The sequence below is a fragment of the Lytechinus pictus genome, chromosome 12, assembly GCF_037042905.1.
Source record: "Lytechinus pictus isolate F3 Inbred chromosome 12, Lp3.0, whole genome shotgun sequence".
Taxonomy (NCBI): Eukaryota; Metazoa; Echinodermata; class Echinoidea; order Temnopleuroida; family Toxopneustidae; genus Lytechinus; species Lytechinus pictus.
The window spans coordinates 4,910,326-4,930,885 of record NC_087256.1 but is presented as its reverse complement, the minus strand read 5'-3'; the positions used below and the strand labels follow the sequence as shown (position 1 = coordinate 4,930,885).

At 35.5% G+C, this 20,560-nt stretch overlaps 1 protein-coding gene across 1 annotated transcript; it reads left to right on the top strand.

Moving 5' to 3' along the window:
* The first annotated feature begins 9,169 nt into the window (after positions 1-9,169).
* On the top strand, positions 9,170-20,344 carry LOC129273405 (uncharacterized). The gene is made up of 3 exons (XM_054910433.2): positions 9,170-9,739; positions 15,308-15,398; positions 16,119-20,344. The coding sequence occupies exon 3, from the start codon at positions 16,129-16,131 to the stop codon at positions 17,791-17,793; it is 1,665 nt and encodes a 554-aa protein (XP_054766408.2). The 5' UTR covers positions 9,170-9,739; positions 15,308-15,398; positions 16,119-16,128; the 3' UTR covers positions 17,794-20,344.
* The last annotated feature ends 216 nt before the right edge of the window (positions 20,345-20,560 follow it).

Below are 20,560 nucleotides of genomic sequence, written 5' to 3'. Positions count from 1 at the left end.
CTTCATTTTTTATATCAATTTCAAAATCTGCATCAAAAGAAAGCTCACTTGGCAAAATTTCTCTTCTTTATATATTTTTTTGAGAATAAAAACAGTTCTTTTGGCCAATGCAATACATTTTATGGACTCATAACTTGTTTATGAGTATTTTGAAAAGCGAAGAGTGAAATCTAAAAGAAAGTTTTGAAATAAACCAATGTCACAATTTACCTTTAATATTGAAATATTGTATGATACAAACAATAAAAAACAAATACATAATGAGTGAGGGAAATCATCGACTCTCTTATATGCACGTCACTGAGATGTACAAAAAACTGATTTTGTGAGAAATGAGGGAAACTTAAAATGTCATAACTTTCTTATTGTACATTTTCAGCATTATGCTTGTTTGATTTTCTCTATTGATTCAAATCAACATTTCTTGGATATACTTGACTTTTAATGTATGATGACTGCTCATATTTTCATCTCATTTGTAATAGCAGGCCTTTACTAAATAACTCTTATCATTATGATAAATGTACAGGTAAAATCAATTTTTATTTCATAATAAATTATATTTTTATAAAATTTATACGGCATGACACGTAGCCTTTCAGGAGCTACTATAATGACACAAAATTGAAGCTTTAACAAACACAAATCGACTATTCAATCAATTTTCACCTAGTCGATCCGTATTTGGACTGAACCTTCTTTTCTCCATTAGTGAACCGTGAGGTATTAGACTAATAATTCTTGAATATGATATTCAAGAATTATTAGTCTAAATACTTCACCATGTTCAAAGAATGGAGAAAAGAAGGTTATGTGCAGTCCAAATACGGATCGGCTTGGTGAAAATTGATTGAATAGTCGATTTGTGTTTGTTAAAGCTTCAATTTTGTGTCATTATTTTTTCATTCATGGAATAAATTAAAATTTCAAAAATGTTTAGAAATCTTTCAGTCAATATTAATACATAAAAGTTTCATTGCCACCGTTATTTTCTTGATCAATACAATAACACTAAATCATATATTGAAGGCTTAATATCTTAGCCTTTTTTTATTGGTCTGTATTTATTTCAAAATGAATAACCTCCACAACATTTTGTAATTTTGACATAGAATTTTTATATTCGTGACTCTCTGTTTATTAAACTAGTCCATTGAGTATGTTGGATTTTTTTCATTGGCATAATGAGCCCCAAAATACAGGAGCACACAAATCTCACAGTCCCGATCGAGCGAAGCGGGTGAGGAAAAATTTTGAACTTTATAAAATGCGAATCTATTTTTGAGATAGACATAACATCATATCTTACCCCTTTTCTATCCGTCTTCTTTATTTTATTTATTATTAATATTTTTTGAGGGAGGTCGTGGAACTTATTTCGTAGGGGGGGGGCGGTGCATTGACCCACCCAGAAGGAAAACCAGTTCCACTGGACCAGTTAGACCAGTAGAATTTTAACTGGTAACTCTGGAAATTGGAACATCGCGATCGGTTTACTGGTCTAACTGTTCATACTGGTCCAGTTAAAATTTTACTGGTCCAGTTAAAAATTAAACTTGTCGTGAATTACTGGAATTTTATACTGGTCTTTTTTCTGGTGGTTGTTACTGGTCTCACTGGTCTCCAATTCAAGCTGGTCTTTACTGGTATTTTCTACTGGTATTTTCTACTGGGATTTTCTACTGGGATTCGAACCCACGACCCTCTGTTTCAAAGTCCGAAGACTAATCCACTGGGCCACATCGCTCCACTTCACATCACTCCACATCATCGTCATCATCATCTTTATGAATGATATTATAGTTATTTTTTGTGTCAGTCTTCCGGTGGTGGTAGTATAGTAGTAGTAGTAGTAGAAGTAGTAGTAGTAGTAGTAGTAGTAGTAGTAGTAGTAGTAGTAGTAGTAGTAGTATAGTAGTAGTAGTAGTAGTAGTAGTAGTAATAGTAGTAGTAGTAGTAATAGTAATAGTAGTAGTAGTATATAGTAGTAGTAGTAGTAGTAGTAGTAGTAGTAATAGTAGTAGTAGTAGTAGTAATAATAGTAATAGTAGTAGTAGTATATATAGTAGTAGTAGTAGTAGTAATAGTAGTAGTAGTAGTAGTAGTAATAGTAGTAGTAGTAGTCCTAGAACTGGTCGAACTGGTCCTCGTACTGGTCTTACTGGATCAATTTATTACATGCATTTGGTTTGTTATATACCATGGTCAGTGAAATGTGATGGAAAAGATGGTTAGTAAATTAATGTTTCTGCTGTTATTTTAAATGTGATATATGAAATTACACGTTTTCATTGTGAATTAGTTCACACACTTATTTAGAAAGTTTTTAAACAACAATGAGTGCCATTGCAAGGATATTCCATTCTAAATCCTGATTTTTCTTTTTAAAATAGGAAATATGCAAAGGAGGTAAACCACGTGATCAACATCATCAGAATTACTGGTATTACTGGTCTTGACCAGTTCAATTTCAAACAATGAATTACTTTAGACCAGTTGACTATATCAGAGGAATATATCTTGCTTTGATCTTAATCATACTTAAAGGAAATAATTATTTTAATGATAATGTTAATACTTGATAATTATGATAATATTAATAATAATAATTACAATATCAATAACAACGATAACAGTAATAAGAATGATAACAACAATGATCATAATAATGATAATGATAATAATTATGATAATTTATTATAAGAAGAATGATGCTGATAACAACGATAACGATAATAACTTTCTCTGAATTGCAAGATTCATATTCCATAATTCGTCAAATGATCCGACTTGAAATAAAGTCATTATTTATTGGACCAGTAACACCAGTTTGATGAAAAACAATTTAACTGGTATTACTACTTTGCTTCAACTGGAATGCAATTGTTTGAACTGGTCTCCAGTTGATTTTTACTGGTCCACTTAAAAATCAACTGGTCCAGTAAACATATACTGGAAACCAGTAAAAATCTACTGGAAACCATTTATTGGACCAGAAACACCAGTTTGATGAAAAACAATTTAACTGGTATTACTAATTGCTTCAACTGGAATGCAATTGTTGGAACTGGTCTCCAGTTGATTTTTACTGGTCCAGTTAAAAATCAACTGGCCCAGTAAAAATATACTGGAAACCAGTAAAATTCTACTGGAAACCAGTAAAAATTCTTACTGGTCTTACTGGTTTTTCCTTCTGGGCAAAGCCGCCCATATGTACGCCGTTGGATGTTTTTGATCAAAATTTAAAGAGAACTCAAATTTGATAGCACTATTTAAATCGATATCAGTCAGTTATTAAGAGGTGTGACCAGATCTACATGGGGGGTGGGGCTATCCTAGAAGGCTATATGTGAAGTGTATTAGCATACACAAACATTATACAGCGATTAATGGAGGACTGAGTTGAATTTTGATAGCCACCTGCATTGATGGTTTATGTTTAGAGAGAGCAAAGCATCCAGTAGACTTTTCTTTGAACAGTCAACTGCCCACCCTCTCTTGAAAGAGTTTACAGACTTTTTTTAACCACACATGAATAATAACCCAACGACAAAGAGAATGCCTTATTTGTATGTGTTACCGCACAGAGTGGAGCAGTTCAACGAATCTTAATGAAGAATTTAAGAAGCTATATCAACAAGACATAGAAAACAAGGCTTGGTACAAACACACCAAGCAAACATAGCTACCATTAAGTATCAGAGAGAGGAGAAACAGTGCAAATATTTAGCTCGTAATCAAGAACCCATTTTCTATATAGTCAGGATTCACCTCGGGAAACATGCAGGGTTTTGGTGTATCATCCTCATCATCATTCATTATCACTATCATTATCATCATTGTCGTCATCATCATCATCATCATAATAATAATAATAATAATAATATAGGGTATTTATATTGCGCACATATCCACCTTGTTAGGTGCTCAAGGCGCTCCTATATTACCCGGCTAAGCTAGGCGTTCATAGCGCACACAGCTTTTTAAGGAATTACTTCCTACCGGTACCCATTTACCTCACCTGGGTTGAGTGCAGCACACTGTGGATCAGTTTCTTGCTGAAGGAAATTACGCCATGGCTGGGATTCGAACCCACGACCCTCTGTTTCAAAGTCCGAAGACTAATCCACTGGGCCACATCGCTCCACTTCACATCACTCCACATCATCGTCATCATCATCTTTATGAATGATATTATAGTTATTTTTTGTGTCAGTCTTCCGGTGGTGGTAGTATAGTAGTAGTAGTAGTAGAAGTAGTAGTAGTAGTAGTAGTAGTAGTAGTAGTAGTAGTAGTAGTAGTAGTAGTAGTAGTAGTAGTAGTAGTAGTATAGTAGTAGTAGTAGTAGTAGTAGTAGTAGTAGTAGTAGTAGTATTAGTAATAGTAGTAGTAGTAGTAATAGTAATAGTAGTAGTAGTATATAGTAGTAGTAGTAGTAGTAGTAGTAATAGTAGTAGTAGTAGTAATAATAGTAATAGTAGTAGTAGTATATATAGTAGTAGTAGTAGTAGTAGTAGTAGTAGTAGTAATAGTAGTAGTAGTAGTAGTAGTAATAGTAGTAGTAGTAATAGTAGTAGTAGTAGTAATAGTAATAGTAGTAGTAGTATATAGTAGTAGTAGTAGTAGTAGTAGTAGTAGTAGTAGTAGTAGTAGTAGTAGTAGTAGTAGTAGTAGTAGTAGTATAGTAGTAGTAGTAGTAGTAGTAGTAGTAGTAGTAGTAGTAATAGTAGTAGTAATAGTAGTAGTAATAGTAGTAGTAGTAGTAATAGTAATAGTAGTAGTAGTATATAGTAGTAGTAGTAGTAGTAGTAGTAATATTAGTAGTAGTAGTAATAGTAATAGTAGTAGTAGTATATAGTAGTAGTAGTAGTAGTAGTAGTAGTAGTAGTAGTAGTAGTAGTAGTAATAGTAGTAGTAGTAATAGTAGTAGTAGTAGTAGTAATAGTAATAGTAGTAGTAGTATATAGTAGTAGTAGTAGTAGTAGTAGTAGTAGTAGTAGTAGTAGTAGTAGTAGTAGTAGTAGTAGTAGTAGTATAGTAGTAGTAGTAGTAGTAATAGTAGTAGGCCTAGTATTAACAATAAATAGTTCATCCTGAACCCCATATAAAACTTTGTGATTGATCGTGGGGTTGTTTAAAGATTGATTGCATTGACTATTGTGTGTATGATCAATAGTAAAACATCAATCGCTAAGCTTTGTAGACCACTGGGAAGAACAGAGCCATCAATGGCTCTGACTAGAGTGATCTATCCCTATGGTTTTTAAGTGTTTATATATTTATTCTTAATATTTTGTACAATGTATTTTGTTGCGATTTTTATCCGGTAAATAAAACCAAACCAAACTTGGTCCTGGTTCCCGTAACACAAAGGTTATCGATTATTGTACGATTGATTTTTACGAATGATTGTACATTGTAGTTAATGCAATCAATCGTTAGAAAATGTTCTACGATCGGTGCTAACCTTTGTGCTACGGGGCCCCCTGAAAAAAATACTTCTTCTAAAAAAAATGTCGGGTAAAAATACTCCATGAGGGTAATTATGTGTCCAACCAACATTGGGCATTTCTTTTGGGCAGTTTTATTTATCCAGTGTGATGAAAATTTTGCCCATTCTTAAGTAAATGCTGCTTATTTTTTTAACCTTATGCTGGACAATATGCTTCCCGCATTGGGTAAAATACTGCCCCAAATTGGTTGGACAAGTAATTACCCTCGTGGTGGTAAAAATTTTACCCAATATATTTTTTTTGTGGTGTAGTTCGATAATCCTATTTAATTTATATTTATATAATTATATATACTTTATTGTAACCTCTCTTGCTTTCAAGAGGAACAAACAAAATATTTAAAAAATAGAAATGTGTATGGTTCTGCGTCTATTTTAGATTTTCTTATTAAACTTGGGGGTTTGTAAACGTATGTAATCTCTTTTTAACTGGATTGAAAACAGTACATATCTTTAGTCTATACACAGTATGTACTTCTTCTGATCATATGCACCTTTTGACATCTTAGAATATCATTATAAACAGAAAGACGACGGCTCCAAAAAAGAATGACAAATCTTCCACTTGCATGTCATCATAGCTTTGTTGTCAAACAAAAATGAAAGATCGACGAGAAAATAATGGGAAGCCAAAGAAGACCCTGTCTAGTCCCAGACCGAAAAGTGACCAGGGGAAATTGAAAAGAGCGGGGAAGAGAAAAGGAATCAAAGAAAGAGGTAGAAGTCTACCGAGTCAATTGATAATTAGTCACCTGTATGCATTATTCTGGGTCATTTGGTGGCGGTTACAAAGAAAGGGATGAAAAAAGGATGAGATTTTCAGTAATTGGTGGAATTTGTTGTTTGTTTGTTTGTTAGATGTTTCTATGGATGACAGGAAATGAATGTTAGAAGTGCGAGGGGGATACAAGATTATGGGGTGGGGGGGGGGGGTTCTGAGAAGGGGTGACAGGTTGAGCCACTCCCTCGCATCAATCTGGATTAAGATGCCCGAAGAAGTGGATTTTGACGAAACATTTGTCATTAACAATCCCTCAACATGAAGAATTCCTATCATTCATCATGCACCCTTCTAAACATAATCCAGTCAGACAGTCAATAATAACTTGTTTGTCTGCACAATGAAACAAAATGAATGCTTCCAATGCCACTCCATGTACTGTACAGAATATTTTGTTGTACTTCCCTTTCAGTAATATGTTAGTTCTTCCGGTCCCTTTACTTTTAACGTAATTTACATGTACACTGCAAGATCAACATGATTTAAATACCATGCAGGGGTCGCAGAACGGGGGGGGGGGGTGTTAAAAAAAATGTACAAAAACGTAAAGATGACCAGCTGATTGTAATTGTTTGCATGGTCAGCCCCTCCCCCTTTCAAAACCGTTCCGTGGCCCCTGCAATCAACGTCAAAAATCAACGTCAGCCTATTTTCTTTTTACCATGTTGGAAAAAAAAAACACTGATATTACTTCTTAACTAAAACATAAAAAATGAAGAAAAAAACAACAAGCAAACACATATTTATAAAAGATTTGGTGAGAACACATCAAAGGAATTAAATAATGTATAAGGATTTATAAAACAAAATGCGTTCATATTACTTTGGATCTTTGGGTTTTCTTGCCATGTTTGAAATATTGAGATATACCTATATAAGTTTGAGGGTGTAAAAACACTAAAATTGAATCAATTTGATTTTCCCAATTGATCCACCATACATTTCCATTTGTTACCATGAAATGTATCATATTGTTTATTTGAAAAACAAACAACAGTAGAGATACATTAAATTCGAATGAATGAACACGTAAAAATGTCACTGGTAATTTCTGTCAAAACATGACATAAAAGATTGCAACGTAATATGTTCCCCCTTACGGTGAAACAAAAAATAAATACCTTTCATTTAGAATTTGAAGACATCTTTGTACCACCCCACCCCAAATATTAAGATATCACAACATCAATCTGACTATTGATAACAAGAAGCCTTTAACCAATTATGCACCTCTTTTATTTACAAATCAGGAGATACCTTTTTATTATTAGTTTATTGTGCAGTCTTAATTCACCATGATACAGCCTTTTTAACAAAACAAGAATGATGAGAATAAGAAATGGCCTTGCGTAGTTAGTTCATTTGTATTTGTATTGAAAGTTGGAACGGGTTGGAACGTTAACAATTGTCTGTCATCGGCAATCTCTTGACTTGTGCTATCACAACAGTTACTATTTGGATCCAGGGTAGCTATTTCTAGAAATGCTAATTTTGCTGTTGTTTGTTTTTTGTAAACCATTCGCCATTCCTCTTCCACTAAATCATTATACAATGAACCATCACCTGTTTGAAAGTAACGAAATGTATATTTGTGTTATGACTCTGATTAAAACTTGAAATCGTCAAATTTCAACACCAATTAGAAAGAATAGATACAATCCTCACAGATGTAAAGCATTTTCGCATAGTAAAATATGCAGTAAGTATTGAATAGCAATAATATTAGAAGATATATTTGGTCTCTTTTGTAAATAAAGGTATAATCTTCAAAAATTCAATGTCAGATTTATTATTCAATGCACAAACAAAAATAAGAAAAATTTTCGCAAAATATATTTGTTAGAAATATGTTTTGGGGTTTAAATTGCTTTACTGAGATTGCATCATCACAAATCCTCTAAAAAACACGGTATTGAAAATAGTTAAGAAACGTCAATCTTTTCAAAAGCACATGATCTACATACAATACAAAGCAAGGGGAAAGACTCTCTTTTTGGTGAGATAGTAACGAAATTATGTGATTATCCGAAACCGAATACCCGCTTATCGCTAGAAAGCTCTAAAATATGTGCAAGTTATTATGGTTATAAATAGAAGATAGTGTTACGATATTATATATAGATAATATTAAGAGAGATGTTACATTATACAAAAAAATCTGATTTTAAAGGCATAAGTTAACACTGACAAAAAAATCTTAGCTACAAGGTCACACTTGTCAGTGCACCTGTGTCTATGTTATAAAATGAAGCCTAGAAACTATATATATAATCATTATTTAGTTTTTAAAAAAGACATGACTTGTATAATAATCTCCCCATGAGATTTAGCCATGGTGATGATTCATTGACAGATATCTTTAATAAGGTATCAACACGAATTTGATTTTTTTTCCTGTGTGTTTTTCATCATATGAAAAATACCGGGCAAAAATAGTAAACACATCATGAATCAATGTTAAGTATCTTTTCAAACAATTACCTTTGTAATGTTATTGCCAGTGTTATTATTAACCTATGCCAATGTACAGAATACCATGGCATTGTTGTCTTGTTTATTACCAGTTTCATGAGTAAAAAAAATTTGCAAAGAAATCAACAATGACTGTGCATTTTTATCTTTCCATGTGCCTGTTTTGCTTTGTAATGTTTTGAACTCGGTGCATCCAACTGTTTTTTAAAATTAAAATTATCGTGTGTACTAGTATTTCAACTTCTCACCTAGAGTAAAATGTGAACCCCTCCATTCCGTTGATTTCATAATATTTATAATTTTCAATCTCGATTTTGCATCCACACTTTTCCACGCCCTCACCAATCCCTTCTTACAATGAAAAAAATAGAGAGCTTGGATGAATTTGTTTTGGCCGTTTCGGCCACAAAAATAGTAAGCACTAAACAAGCAAAAAGCATGAATGCCCCAAAAGCTTCTAAATCCTCTGGGGGTCGGCGGACCAATAGAACCTCCCCTCATCATTCTTTTGTTACCTCGACCTGTCTACACTCGAGAATGAATAGAGGGAGTGAGAAAAACTCTCGTAGGAGAAGGAGAATGGGCACAATCATGTAGTGGTCCCTTCATATTCTATGCACAGTTATGGCGATTCGTGCCAAGGACTAAATATCGTACCATCCTCACCGAAAAGAAGGCTGAAGGGAGTACCTGAATGATTTTTTTTTGTACGAAACGTGTGCAGGCTTTACCTATGTCGCATTTATTTCATCATTATTTCATACCGATCGTAGACGTTGATGAAAAAAAATCACTGCTGCAGATCACTCTTTGATATACATTGTTGTTTCGTCACCCGTGCGTGGATGGTGGATTTTCGGATTTTCAGCGCGCAAAGGCCGATCTTTGGAGCTATATGATTGCAAGTGAAAAAGGACATAGCTATTTGATGTATTTTGAAAGGAGTGTGGACTTATAAAACATTAATCAACAACGTGAGTATATAACTATACATCCCTATATACATTAATGTATTCAAATCTTCCTTGATTTGAGAACTGCTATATCATGAATATTGGATTTTAAGAGCCCGCATTGGGACTATTAATCGCACAAATGAAATCCTAATACTTCTTTAAGAGGATCAAGCATATCCTGTATACGGTACGTGCCGGGCAGGGCAACTGTGACGGGAGGTCAAGACGCGACGATGTACTACTGTATACCATTTTATCTGAATGGCAAACTAATTGATTATTAATAGGTCAATATCAGGTTAAAGCAAGTTAGTTTATATTTTCTATATGCAAGATGCAACGAAACCATCAATTGCCCATTAACAATTCAGTAGATTAAGAGCTTTGATTGATTAATGATTTACTTAAAATTGGATCGTATATTGCCCTAAATGATTGTAAATTCATCACCCAAAGATATCTTAATGTAATTTCAGTATCCAGAAAATTCGAAGCATTTATCGTTAAAGCAACACGTATGATGTAGCTGAGTATATAATGGCCTATCATAGGTCAAGCGATGACTTTCATCCATAAAACGACGCTATACGAATAACTCTACTCAAAATTGGCTAGGTGAAAAAAGGGGGATTGAATTTAAGAAATGTTGATAAAAATTTTATTACTGTATTGCCTGTTCTTAATGTTGTAATGTACCTAATTAGGCCCAATGAACGTAAGAGAAAACAAAAAAGATATAATTCATAATTTTATTTTAAGCCTACATATAAACAAACAGACAAAGTGAAAATGTATCCACTGTAAAACTCGAAGTTATTTAGCCGTATTTTGTATCCTACTTACATTGGTTTCGTAAATAATTTCGTCTGACTGCATGAGCACACAAAATATTGTTTGACCTTAATTAATGCAGTCAATGCATTTTAACATATAATACTGCACTGTCGAAACGTTCATAGTGATCTATTATTCCAAAATCAATTTTTAACTTTAATTTCTATAGCGCCCAATTGCAGAGTATGTTTCATCAACATCAGTTTTGATGGCGTAATCCGACGACATACTGGGCTTCGCTGTTGGTAGTTTGTGCTCGGGAGACTCGGAGTGATTTATTAATCCTGAGTTTCAAGGGGGTGTTATCGTGCGTGTTTTTAGTGATATGAACTAACCTTACATATTCGAATGTGTTTTTTTTTTAATTGGCGGCACAAATTCAAACTAATCGAGTTGTCTCCCAATGTCGTCCCCCAATCCATCAGCCACGAATCCAGTCAATAATTTCGTAGTTTTATCTATATTATTTCAGCTATACATGTAAAAACAATATGTCACAATTATTTCCCCAAATCATTGTCTTTTCTAGACATTACACATACATGTACTTAATATATATATTTTGTCCTTGTAATTCCACCCAAATAAGCATTATAGCAACACTTGTCCTCCGGTGTGTAGTAGGCAATTATTATGTAAAAAAATCGTGTGTGAGAAGAATTTAAGGTTTACGAGAATATTCGGCTATAATCTTGCAAACAATCGAAAAGTTGCCTTTACAATTGGCGTCATTCTTTGGAATTGTAAAGGGTACAATGGAATTCTATTAGAAACACACCTTCTCTCTATGCCCCCTTTCAGTCATGCACCTTACTTATATTGCCATCGAAACATTGATAGAACGAACAGAGCAAGCTCTATTCATCGATACAAGGATTCACAAACAATGCTAGTTATATCGTAAGCTGATAACTCCTTATTCTTCTCTCTTTCTCTCCCTCTTTCTTTCTTTGGTTAATGCCTCAGATTTATATCTACTCTCTTCACCGTTATTTTCTTTGTAGACGGGCTACTTTGAAACCGTCTCAAGCCGATTAAAATAGTCGGCAAATAGTCACAACGAAACACAAATGCAATACTTGAATATTTTTTGTGGAAATAGTATAAAATATGTGGACGAGTCTCGATTATATAGGATGTTTACGGGATTGTTTCAAGAAAAAGGGTCGCCACGGATTTGAAAAACTGCTATGAATACAGTTTTTTTTTCTTCGTATAACACTATAAGAAATAGGGGTTCAAATATGAATCCTATGGGAATTGGTATACAGTAGCAGCACTCAAAGGGGTGCTAATGAGTGTAATCATGTTCATTTTGTGCAACATTTAGCACCCTATATAGGATGCAGAGTGTACGTAATAATGTCACAGATTTGAACCTTTGGAGAAAAGTTGCACATTTTTAGAGTGCAAACGAGCATTTCTTGGTACAAATAATAACGATAAAGAGGGGAACTTTTGCACCCTTTTCCACTTGGGGTGCAAGATTACACCAAAAAGGTGCTACCGCGGTGTTCCCTTAAGGATGCAACAATCAGTGTGTGGGTTCCATGACTTATAATCCGGCGACAATTGCTCCGCTGTAAATTCAAAACATTAAGGGAATCACCGAATTCAACCCTTGATTTAACAATATAACCTATCCTAACCCACTAGCGTACCTACGGGGGGGGGGGGGGGGGGGGCAGAGGGGGCAAACTGCCCCCCTGACGAGTCACAACCCATGCAAGGGACATATCCCTGCCCCCCTTACGAGTCTTGAAGACCTTTTTTTTTCTGGTACGAAATCCTTTATTTGTGGTTGAAGACCTTTTTTTTTTTGCTTGTCAAATTTTTTGCTTGTCAAATTTTTTTGGCGGACGAATTTGCCCCCCCCCCCGGTGGAAAATCCTAGGTACGCCACTGACCTAACCCTAAACCTACACAAAACCCCATTGCAACCCTAACCCTATTCTGAGACAAAATAAAGCACAGAGTAATTGTCGCAGGAGCAAATATCGTGTCACCAGTTTGTGAATAGGCCTACATTTTATTCTAATCGTTTCTGTTAAATTAAAATGACAGAAAGTAGCGAATTTTTGCAAAATCGTAATTGAATGGTTGAAAAACTGGTCTTTATGGAACAGAAATATATAATTAATTCATCCACTGTTACCAATTGGGAATTTTGAAGTTTTAATTGTAGGTATCACTTGCGAGCTGCACAAAAATGTGTCAGAAGTTTAAAATAGGTTCATATTTTCTATGATTCATGATAAATGAAACGACTTTTTTTTCATAGATCTCGAGTCGCGTTTGAAATAATGTGTCTGATTTTTATATGTTTTGCACCATTTGGTAAAAATCCTGAAAAATGACAGTGTATGGAGTTCATTATTGTCATTTTATTATTGTTACTATTGTTGTTGTAAATACACGATTGTTATTTTTATGATATCATCGTAGTAGTTGTCATCATCACCATCATCAGCATCGTTATTATCGACACCGTCATCACTTACTAGTCATGGTAGTAAACTGACCTGTCATATAACTTCTTTAAAAAGGTTACATATCAGTCATTTTGAATTTGAAGTTCTCATTCATGAAGGTTGTGACTTAAAAATTTGCAAGTTTTAAAATTCTTAGCTGTTTATCTGATTTTATTCAATCTCTGGCCTATCATTTTGCCTCTGAGAATTTTTTTATTTTCTTTTACAAATATCTTATTCCGTTTTTGGTTGAACTTGTTCAAGATTTTTGTTTTTTCATCCGAATCCGATAAAATTTCCAGTGTTCTCTTTTTCATTTTTTTTCTTTTATTAGTGCCACTCAATAGGCCTGCTAGAAAAAGAAATAATCCTTAGAGTTTAATCTTGTGATTCTACCAGAGGCCAAGGCCGGAATAAAGTGGCTGCGATGTCGGATTCGATTCTATCCTTTATTAAATTGTTGTTGGGTGGACTTTGTCAAATTTCATGTTAGATTTCGATATGTAGTATTTTAGAAAATAACATCCTATCTAACCACTTTTCCTTGTATTTTCTTTCCCTTTCTCCCCATTTTCTTGACCGTCATTTTTTTTTTGGGGGGGGGGGGTACATTGTCCCACGCCCTCCCCATCTGTACGCTAGTGGTATATGTGTTGCTTTATGATGGACATTTAAAACATTTGGCTGTGTTATACAGAATCTTGTTCGCGCGTCAAACATCTTGGAATTGAATAAAAAATTGTGTTAAAATACAGTGGTAGTTTATCAACTATAAAACCATAAACAAGCTCTAGTGTGAATGAACCCCGTAACAATGCCGTGATTTAATGGAATAAACACATGCCTTACGTCAATTCACGCCTTGATTGTTCTCATTGTTCGAATCATGATTAAACATTCAATCTATCTTTAAAGAGCAAACATATTATAGATGTGGATGCTGCTATCACAAGAATCACGCCATTGTCCATGTTCGCTATCAGATGTTTTACAGTCTGGACAACGGTTCTGTTCCAAAAAAATGACACCCGCCATTGTAGCGATGCCTCATCTTTTCAAAGACTCGTGATCGTAATGATTGTTTGGCTATAGTTGAATTAAAATGGATAATAGACCTCCCAGGCAATGATCGAGGAATATCAAGAAACACATAGGGACAATGTTTCGTGATTTGGTAGGGTTTTGAGTGCTTCCACCGAAAAATACCATGGGCGTAAATCGCGAGGGGGGGTATATCCAACGACTTTTTCGGAGAGGGGACATATCATGTACAGCCACTCCTCCCCCACATTTTAAAACAGAAACGATGTTTTGTTTTAATGCTCAAATGATTAATGCTTCTGTTAATGCGAAAAAATGCCATCGAAAAAATCGTTATCGACCTTAACCGAAAGATGGTAGTATTATGTACACGACTATATACCCCCGTATATATAGCCCTCGGTGTGGGGGTGTCCTCAAAATTTTGAATTTTCAGGTCAATATATTGCTATCATCCCGCAACTGCTCGGTCCGGATTTACGCCAGTGGGGTATACCTTGTTATATGGGGTTAATATTGGGGACTTTTCAGGGTTTTCATTGTTATGCACATGCTTTAAAACCAATATGCACTTAGCCATTTTGAACAGCGCCAGCTCAAGACCTTCAGATATATAAAGAGTTCTATGATTCCTACACAAAGACCTTATAATATATTGTTCCTACACAGGATGCAATATTTCAGACCACGTAATCCTATGAATTATTTTTTGCCTATTTCAAGAATGATAGATCAATTGCTTTTACTCTAAATCCATACCAGAATATTATTACTGTATTTTCCAAGCAATTCCTCTATTCTATTCTGTTTTATTTATTTATTTGATATCATTTTATTTTTTTCTAATTTCTTTCTGATTGTTTTATTAAAGATTATGAATCTAATTAATTGTGTGATTGATTCCCCAACAAGAACCGAACAATCAACAGTGGGCACGCCCTTGTTTTGGTCCCCGATCTGACACTGATGAGTAACCTCAATTCAAGAGTATACCCCGCCCCACCCCACCATACCACACCACACACCGACACGCACACACCAACCCCTCTCACACCTACACCTCTCACACCTTCATGGACGCCATAATTGATTCACCGAGTTGACAAAACATCAGCATTCAAGTCCTTAGGGCTGTCTTTTTATTTGTGTTTCATTGAATGTTTGAATATCTCAAAGTTCCAACTTGCCGTCGCAATTAAATGTTCTTTACCCTCACCATCACTTTGTTTAATCTTCACAGGTTCGTCAACTCACTGGCTCCACTCTGGTGAACAGTTTTTGACAAGGCTAATAAACAAGACGACTGGAACACAATGCCAAACCCAGGCTAAGTAAGTTTAATTTACCAATAACATATCATCGACAAACTCAATGATGCTGATAATGATGATGATGATGATGGTGATGATAACGATGATGACTATTATGATTGTGGTGTTGTTGATGATGATAATGATGATCGTGATGATGACGATGATGTTGATGACTATTATGATGATGATGTTTATGATGATGATGATGATGATGGTGATGATGATGATGTTGATGATGACGATGATGATAATGATCGTGATGATGACGATGATGTTGATGACTATTATAATGATGATGGTGATGATGATGATGGTGATGATGACGATGATGTTGATTTCAATGATGATGATGATGGTGGTGGTGATGATGAACACCGGGGAGGAACATCATTCAGCGCCATACCTGTGAAAAACAAAGATGCTGTTATACAAGTATCAATTTAACTTTGAATCATGACGGGTGATCTAAGATTAAGACAAACTATGATCCAGTCACTAGGCGTATTCTTATTTGCCCAATATATACACCTTTATTGTACAGAGTGCTCAGTGGGCTTATTTTCATTTTTACCATGATTATATTGGTTATGATAACACCTATTAAATTGAATTTTCTTTATCTTCCCTTACTCTTTTATTCTGCCCTTGTCAAGATATTTGTGTACTATCAAGGAGAAATATATGAAACCCCACTAATTGTCATGTTTCCATTTCTATTTTATTCTACACCAAATCTAGGTTGACCTATATGGCATCGCATCAACTGATATTACGATACGATCCCCTACGAAGACACACACAAGATGAGACTATGACAACTGCTTTACCGCCGATATCAAATTCAAGCAACGAACACAACGAGATCAAGGGAGAAGAAACGCATCGTCGACATCGGAGATTGACCTCCATCAAAGACTTCGTCAAGAAGCAGAAACGATCAAAGCAACGTACATCGAATCCGGTAACAGATCGTGAGAACACGAACGGGAACAATTCGTCGGTTGTCGTCCAGGAAATTCGACCATCATCAGCTGGATTGCAGACAGCATCAAGCCGACCGAGAAAGTATGTGAGCAAAAGGAACACAAATTCAAAAGTAGAACAGCGATTGGTTAGGGCAAAGAGCAGTGGTTCGAAGCGTATGAGTTATCCACCAAGCGAGTTCCATCGACAGGAGTTAGTGTCATCGTCTTTTGCGCGACTTAGAAGGGACAGTTCCAAATCATGTCCTATGTTATGTGACTGCGCCATGTATGAGTTTGATGACGAAGGTGGTGTTACCCACCTAAGCCAAAATAGTGTAGATAAATTTCCTCCGCACGAAAACGGAATTGATAGAAACAAGAGCAGCGATAGAACAAATTGCGATAGATTCAGGGTAAGGACAAAGAGCAAGAGCTCCAAGAAAGATGACATCATAAGTGTTCGACCACCTAAGCCACCTTCTTGGCAAAACTTACAAACGCCTTCCCAGCAAAACCTCTCTGAACCGGAAGTGAAAAGTAATCCCAAACCTAGCCATGCTTCAGAGATGTTGAAAAAGATAGGTCGCTCAAAGAGTGAAGAGATTGGGATGCAGAGGCACGACCGAATTCAAGAATCGATGAGCTATAGGCCATCTAAAGCACCTTCTTGGCAAACAGTAGCCACACAGGGAGGGTCATATGATGCCGATGGGAATGTGGAATCAACATCAAGGTGGTCAGGGTTTGCCACCAGTGAAGGAGCCGGGAATCACAGACAACTAGAACCTTCTTACAAACCACCGAAGCCACCATCTTGGCAAACTGTTCCGGCTGCCCCCGAAGAAGTAACCATCGATACAAAACAAACTGAAAATATCGTGCCAACTATTATTGTCCCATCCAACCCTTCTGGCCGGTCAGAAGCGCGAGCGGACGGACGATGTACGAGTGCCGGTTCATCACGATCGACAAGATCACCTGCTAAGGTTCAAGGCGACGACGATGTCGACAATGATGACAGCAATTCACCGGACACTGTGCAAGCATCAGCTACGAACAAATCACGTGGTTTACGGCGATCGAATATCAAACGCACGCGGAGTCGGATGATCGACGCGCGCGAGATACCCAAGCAGGATTCAGTCATACCCCTGTCTCAAACAAAGCCATCAGAATTTCACTTGCGAGAAACCCACCATGATAACGATGTGTATCTGAGCGAGAACGTTGAACGCTGTCGACAGTGGCTAGCAGGATTGTTGGGTGACGAAGGTGATACGTTGGCGAAGACGAGTTCAAGGTCTCATCGAGGAGCTGCTGCACGTTATGATGAATCAGATGATGATGATGATGAACTAGTCACGTGTGATTTAGAACTATCACGTGATAAATGGATGTATGTCGGGTCACCATACCCTTCATCAAGTTCTGAGGATGGCGATGACTAAAGTTTACTTTACAACAAACCTTTCATTGTTGTTCTTCCGTGCAATGTGCAGTGATATTTAAAATTGTTTTCTGGACTTCTTTGATATCCTGTTGACGACGTATCATCAAGAAACAGTTGTTGTTAAAGTGTTACTGTGATTTGTTGCTTACTGATATCCCCAGTTATATTTACCTGAATCTCCAATATCACGTACAGCTTGTTACTATTTCTTAATAATTGTAATCTAGACAGCGGCCGTGCTCTGTATTCACCAGCCATCTGATTAAGCCCAAATGTGTGCAATTTCAAGAATAATTGTTACCTGTGGGTGAATCTTTGGTTCTTCTTGACGTAACCTTGAAAGATGATGAATAGCAGAACAACGCTTGGCCAATTTCTTCTTGAGGCTTTACATTGCGTAATTGGTTTGCAATTTTTGCCAAAAAGACAGTGTTTGCCATAAAACAATATTTGAGAATACCCCTGTGACATCACATAGTAAAATAAATCTACGTGGCTTTCACGGAAAGAGTGATGCCACTATCAGGTCGTTGCCTTGACAAATACAAAGCAAAATGATATTCAATTGTTTATTGTCTAAATTGAACCTAAGTAATTAGCTACTGCCTAAATTAATAGCTTTGACAATTTCAGTGACCTCATTCGTTTGCATGATTGAGAAATACTGACCCCTGACTGTTACTATCAAACGATAAATAACCGTTTGTGATAACTGTTCTTAAAGAATGACTTCTTGTCAATGCCGACAAGCGTAAAACTACTCCTACTTCTATCTTCGAATGAGTACGTCATGGTACGTGTATATATTACATTTCTACTAGTTGACTGTGTAGTTTGACGTAGCTGGATTGTTCTAAACACCAAACATAAATAAGCAAAACACCTTCATGTCCAAACCATTTTGACATATAAATTTGCATTTTTTGATGATTTCTGTAACATTTTTTGTACATGTGAATCAAATTGGCAGGGGGTTGGCTGAGGTATACCCCGCTTTACACCTTATCAGTAATTGTGTACAAAATCGTGAAATCTCATCTAATTGTGATTTTCTTGGATTATCAGCCCCCTCCCATTCTCGGATCGGCCCCTTCCTTCACATATAAAACTGTTTTGCGGCGACACATGTGAATGTAGAGATGATTTTGATAAATTCTTACTTTATTTTCGAATGATCCAGGTTATAAAATAGGCCTATCTTATACAATATGTACACTGTTTAAACAGATCTCTATATTCGAAATTTTACCTTTTTGTAGATTTTATGGATAAAATGAAAATCGTTATGTTGATTAAATTTCGACATAGCGCCCTGTCGGAACAAAATCCAGCGTGTGCGAGTGCTGTAAAGCATTCGCTAATTTAGAGTTGTGATACTCCAAAATGGTAGCAAGTTTGTTCTAGTAATGCCAATATTGTAGTGCCAAAGTGATTATATTATTTGGTTACATCAACTGATATAAGCTAAATGATCAGAGTTTAGAGCTGCAGAGGGATGGAAATGGAAACATGAAATTGAATTTGAGATTACCAATATAGGTATCGTATCTATTTCCACGAATAGTATTTGGTATTATTAAAACCCATTTTTTGTAGAAGAGGAAGGATGAACCATTCCCGATTAAAAGTTTTAAAAGTTTTTCATTTACATCGCTTTTGAAATTATGTCGAATCGATAAGCAATGTTAAATTTTACTTTTGAATTAGTTTTTTAATGTGATAATAGTAAAATACTATGGGGGTCTCCCTGATATAAATTTGATTAAAACCCACGTATGAAAACCATAAGAGAATAACATGGTCATGGGTTTTCAGGTTTATATTTTGTGACATCACACGCAATCAACTCCATACATCCCATTTTCATGGGCTATGTTCTTTATCACTGAAAGCGTTTATGAAAATTATATCTCGTATTATACTATGTCACATGTTGCACGAGCAAAATTGTTTGTTATTTTCGGACGATGACACTCTATGCGGGGCTATCATACACGCGAATGTAAGACGTCACAAATTTGGAAGAAATTTAACTCCGCTATTCTTTGATGTATTTTTGCAAAAAAAGTTGATTATGTATAATTTCACTAATATATTTGTTTTCATAAAAATCCAACAATGCCTCCATGTTAAGGGGCTTTCACAATTGCTCGTGCGATCGTTTGCGATCATTCGGTCACAATATATGTTGCACAGAATCGCAACGGTTGTAAGCAGTCGCACCACCAATTGTGAAAGGGGCTTTACAAAGAGTTACGATAGGTTCAAATCAAACTTAAATAGCAATTGATCTAAAAGTTTCTCAACCATGCCAACTACCTTAATTTAGAACTATCGCAATTTGATTTGAATCTATTGTATACTCATTTTCTAGTAACCTTTCCCTTCAACATTTCACAATTTGATTATGAGTAAAATTATGCTCAGAATATAAGAACTTATATATTTGAAATAAACGAATGATTTCTAAACTTGTTAATTTACATGAAATGTTAAAGTATCAAGATCGTTGCCATATGATGATTAGATTCTATTTGATGAAACCTGAATTACTTCTTGTCCTGTTTGTGTTTATAGTGTTTCGAGGGAGACCATAGTTTTTGTATTTTTATCAGGTTACAGTAACTTCAAAATAGCGAAATCATATGTAAATGAAAATAGGTTAATATTTGCCATGTTAACGCCTTTAAACTTGCAACCCGATGGCACATTGGGATTTACACGTGTAACTTTACACCTTTAGGCCAAAATTGTACAAAGTTGCA

What these genes read in the sequence shown, in the direction of transcription:
- LOC129273405 (XM_054910433.2), top strand. Translation starts at nt 16,129, where the DNA reads ATGGCATCGCATCAACTGATATTACGATACGATCCCCTACGAAGACAC.